Source organism: Protopterus annectens, chromosome 5.part0 (assembly GCF_019279795.1).
Source record: "Protopterus annectens isolate FY-2018-M chromosome 5.part0, PAN1.0, whole genome shotgun sequence".
NCBI lineage: Eukaryota > Metazoa > Chordata > Ceratodontiformes > Protopteridae > Protopterus > Protopterus annectens.
In genome coordinates, this window is record NC_056735.1 from 1,121,397,616 (window position 1) to 1,121,402,772 (window position 5,157).

Consider the following 5,157-nt stretch of genomic DNA (forward strand, 5'->3'; position numbering starts at 1 on the left):
CGAGCTGAAGCTCCTCTGGAGCTGTTTCGGGGTCTTGTGACAGAGGAAAGGCCACCAATTGAAGTGACTTGTCAATTTTGTCGAAATCCAAAAACCGACGGCAGAATTCTCCGTGCAGTGCATCCAGTGACTCACTGTATTTCTTTACTTTTGCTCCGGCCTCTTTCAGCGTGGCTATTCTAGGAAAATGAGTGAATGACTTGTTCAAAATCTGCCTGGAGAATAAAGTCAGCTTGGATTTGAAGGCTTTCATGTTTGTGTACATGTCATGCACAAACTGCTCCTTCCCCTGCAGTTTCACGTTGAACTCATTCAAGTGTGAAAATACGTCCGTAGCAAACGCAAAGTCACACATCCAGCTCTTGTTGCTCAGCTCAGGAAATTCATCAGTCTTCCCCTGCTGCTCCAAAAATACGCCAATCTCCTCTTTGAGCTTCCACACTCGTTGAAACACTTTGCCCAAACTCAACCAGCGGACACGGGAGTGATAAAGCAGGTCCTGGTGATCCGCATCAGTTTCCTCCAGGAACGCAATGAACTGACAGTGCTGAAGTCCCCGTGCGCGTATGAAGTTGACGAGTTTCACCACAGGATTCACAACATGATTCAGCTGTAACACCGATTTACATAGAGAGTCCTGGTGGATGATGCAGTGGAGGAAAATGACATCCTGGTCAGGGTTTTCATCTTTCACTTTATTCTGGATTCTCCTCAGCAGGCCAACGTTTTTTCCCATTAAATTCGGAGATCCATCTGTGGTGACGTTAACAAGCTTACTCCAGGGAAGCTTCATGTTTTCAATGGCAGCAGACACCCGTTCAAACAAGTCCTCTCCCCGTGTTTGTCCTTTCAGAGACTCCATTGTCAAAAACTCCTCCGTTATTTCAAAAGTTTCGTTGATTCCTCAGATAAAAATGAGGAGCTGAGCAGTGTCTTTGACATCGTTGCTTTCATCCAGTGCTAAAGAATAAAAAGTGAATGACTTCACCTTTTTGTTTAATCTGCTGGTGATATCTTCATCTATTAGTTCCACACGGCGAGTCACTGTCCGCCGTGATAAACTGATTTTCTCAAATTTGTCTTTGGTCTCCGGGCACAAAATACCTGCTGTCTCTACCATACATTCTTTTAAAAACTCGCCCTCAGACAGTGGTTTGCTGGCCTTTGCTATTTTGAATGAAAGCATAAAACTGGCCTTGGTACTTGACTCTTGAATGGCAGTTTGACGGTGAAAAAAACTTTGCTGAGCTTTCAAATTAGCTGCCACCTTCTCAGCAGCAGCTTCCCGTTCTTTTGTTGAGAGCTTGCTAGCATAATTAGCGTGCTTTGTGGCAAAGTGACGGCTAATATTATACTCTTTAAAAACCGCCACAGTTTCTTGGCATATCAGGCAAACAGCAGATGATCGGTGTTCAGTGAAAAAATGTTTAGTTGTCCACTCCTTATTGAACACTCGACATTCTCTGTCCACTTTCCTTTTCTTGGGTCCGCTCATCTTCATAGAGGGGCGGTGGGTCAAAGGGTAAAGTGCAAACGTGGAGTAATAGGCCTACGCTTCACCTCAACAAAGCCAATATATCTAGAGTGCGCCATCTAGTGAGGAAACATCAGAATTGCAGGGGAAATAAAACATTAACAAGGTTAATTTATTAAATTTTTTCAAGTTTGGTGGGCCGAATCAAAACGTTTAACGGGCCGCATGTGGCCCCCGGGCCGTAGTTTGCCCATGCCTGTGCTAGAGTATGGAGAACTTGCCAAACGTGCATACTTCAATGATATTCTCTTATACCGAGTTTTGGATGCTGAATAATCACCTTGTTTTCAATGCATCCAAAACCAAAATCGTAATCTTTACCCCATCTAAAAACACCTCTATCAATAAAAATTAATTCTCCATAGTCAGTCAGAATAAGATTCCCATTGAAACTCTCTCCTATACAAAGCTTCTAGATGTTATCCTTGATGAACATTTAAAGTTTGATTTTCATATACAAACTAGTATTAAGAAAACACACCAAAAGTTCGGAATGCTGTAACATCACAGCCGTTATCTCACTCCCTCATACAAACATATACTCTCTATTTCCTACCTCACCCCCTCTCTCTTGTATGGAGCCCCTCTCCTCACCAACCCTCAATCCTCCCTGAACTCAAAACTGTCATCCTGCTACAATAGAATCTCTAAATTTGCTACCGGGACCAAATCCTCCTCCCACCACTGTGATGCACTCCACTCCTTGAACTGGTTGGAACTCCCCGACTATCTCTCTTACATTCAACTGTTAGCTGCTCACAAACTCATTTTTAGGCCCATTAACTGCCCTTCCCTCTCCTCCATACTCACCTTGCGTCATCCTGACAGAATACTCAGGTCCAGTAATCAGAACCTTCTCAAAGTGTACAAACCCTTATGTGTGCCAGGGTAATTTCTCCTATCTTTCTCCCTTGCTCATCTATGGAATTCACTACCCCGCACATTCTAATCACCTAAAACCACTCCGCCTTCAAGACCATGCCCCATTCCCATCTCTCTTCTCACTGGGACTGCTCATGGTCTCACCCCACCTGACTCCCTCTATTTCATTTCTGCTCCCCATCTTTTTTTTTCCTTTCTCAAAACTCATGCTACTGACTCCCTTCATTTCATTTCCACTCCCTCCGCCTTTTTTACTTTCTCATAACTCAACCTATTCACCTCTCACTGTTCTACTGTCCTCTACTTCTTTCTACTTTTCACCTCATGAAACTATGAGTACATATGTGCCTGCATTCCAAATTATACTTATGTACTCCAAAATACTTGTGTTTTAATTTCATTCAATGCTTTGTTACAACACCTTGGAAAGAGTGAGGATGCCTGAGGAGTGGAGAAAAAGTGTTTTGGTACAGATTTTTAAGAATAAGGGTGATGTGCAGAGCTCTAGTAACTACAGACCGATAAAATTGGTCAGTCATACCATGAAATTATGGGAAAGAGTAGTAGATGCTAGATTAAGAAGGGAGGTGATTATTAGTGAACAGCAGTATGGTTTCATGCCAGGAAAGAGCACTACAGATCCAATGTTTGCTCTGAGAGTGTTGATGGAGAAGTACAGAGAAGATCAGAAGGAGTTGCATTGTGTCTTTGTGGACTTAAGAGAAAACATATGACAGGGTGCCTAGAGAGGAGTTGTGGTATTGTATGAGGAAGTCGGGAGTAGCAGAAAAGTACATAACAGTGGTACAGGATATGTACAAGGGTAGTGTGACAGTGGTAAGATCTGCAGTGGGAGTGACGGATGCATTTAAGTTGGAGATGGGATTACATCAAGGATCAGCTCTGAGCCCTTTCTTATTTGCAGTGGTGATGGACAGGTTGACAGATGAGATCAGACAGGAGTCCCCATGGACTATGATGTTTGCAGATGACATTCTGATATGTAGTGAGAGTAGGGAACAGGTTGAGGAAACCCTTGAGAGGTGGAGATATGCTCTAGAGAGCAGAGGAATGAAGGTCATCAGGACTAAGACAGAACATATGTGTATGAATGAGAGGGAGGACAGAGGAATGGTGAGGATGCAGGGAGTAGAGTTGGTGAAGGTGGATGAATTTAAATACTTGGGATCAACAGTTCAGAGTAATGGTGAGTGTGGAAGAGAGGTGAAGAAGAGTGTACAGGCAGGGTAGAGAAGAGTGTAAGGAGTGATTTGTGACTGACGAGTACCAGTAAGAGTGAAAGGGTGGTCTACAAGAGGGTATTGAGACCAGCTATGTTATATTGGTTGGAGACAGGAGCACTGAAAATAAGGCAGGAGTCAGAGCTGGATGTGGTAGAGTTAAAGATGTAAAGATTTGCACTGGGTGTGATGAGGGTAAACAGGATTAGGAATAAGTATATTAGAGGGTCAGCCCAGGATGGACGGTTTGGAAACAAAGCCAGAGAGGCAAGATTGCGTTGGTTTGGACATGTGCTGAGGAGGGATGCTGGGTATATTGGGAAAAGGATGCTAAGGATGAAGCTACCAGGTAAGAGGAAAAGAGGAAGGTCTAAGATAAGGTTTATGGATGTGGTGAGAGAGGACATGTAGGTGGTTGGTGTGACACAGCAAGATGCAGAGGACAGAAAGAAATGGAAACAGATGATCCGCTGTGGCGACCCCCTAATGGGAACAGCCAAAAGAAAAAGAAGCTTTGTTACAACACCTTGCTCAAATGTTATTATTTTGTCTTATATGTTACTGTGTTTTAGTAGTTTTTGAAAATTGTATTGTACTTGTTAACTTTTTTGATATAGCTTTGTAATATTTGTATATGGAGCTTTTTCCCTCGGGCCTCCACTGAAAATGGGCTCATTTCCGGCCCAAATGACTTTCCCGGTTAACAAATTGCAAATAAATAGGGTGGGAGGATGGCACAATGGTTAAGGTGTTTACCTTGGAGACACAAGGTGCAGGGTTTGATTCTCACATGAGGTAATTGGCTAGGCTTAAAATGGCCAACAAAGGCAATAAGCCTAGTACTGATCTATGAACCCTTCTTTTCGGCTTTTCCCGGTTAGGGGTCCCCACAGCGGAACTCCGGTCCGCTAATAATTGGTAGTCGATTTTTATGGTGCCACATTGCCAGCCTGATGCCCAACCTTTAGCGAAGGCATGCCCATTCATGCAAATAAATAAATATTGCTGTTGGTACTGTGTGCCTTAGAGTTGACCATTCTCTGAATCAGAAGAGGCTCTACATCATGACATTGGGCTGTTTGGCACCTTACAGACGATTAGGAATAGGGACGAAAATGCTGAATCATGTCCTAAACATCTGTGAGAAAGATGGAAGTTTTGACAAGATTTATTTACATGTTCAGATCAGCAATGAATCTGCAATAGTCTTCTATCAGAAGTTTGGCTTTGAGATATAGATACACACACATACACACAAGAAAAAGTACAGTTTTGTACCTAACATAAATGTAGATGTTCGAGTGTTCACCCTGCTGCAGTCATCACACTTGGGTTGCGGTCCCGCAGTCGGCCGGATTTCCAAAGTCTTGGTCTGACGTCAGTTGCTGTCGCCTCATCCCTGAAGTCAGTGCACCAGGGGTACATATATTGCAACTGATGCCATTTTCTTCAGTTTTTCTTGCCCCAGATGTCAGGTGCCCCCAAAAAGGTGATCCAAAT

General features: G+C 43.3%; 1 protein-coding gene across 1 annotated transcript in view; it reads left to right on the forward strand.

Moving 5' to 3' along the window:
- LOC122802331 (N-alpha-acetyltransferase 50-like) overlaps nucleotides 1-4,895 on the forward strand; it is a 5,836-nt gene extending 941 nt beyond the window's left edge. Inside the window, exon 2 of the mRNA XM_044071971.1 lies at nucleotides 4,658-4,895. Within this exon, the coding sequence (XP_043927906.1) occupies nucleotides 4,658-4,895 (238 nt within the window). The remainder of the gene's footprint in view (nucleotides 1-4,657) is intronic.
- Nucleotides 4,896-5,157: the final 262 nt, after the last annotated feature.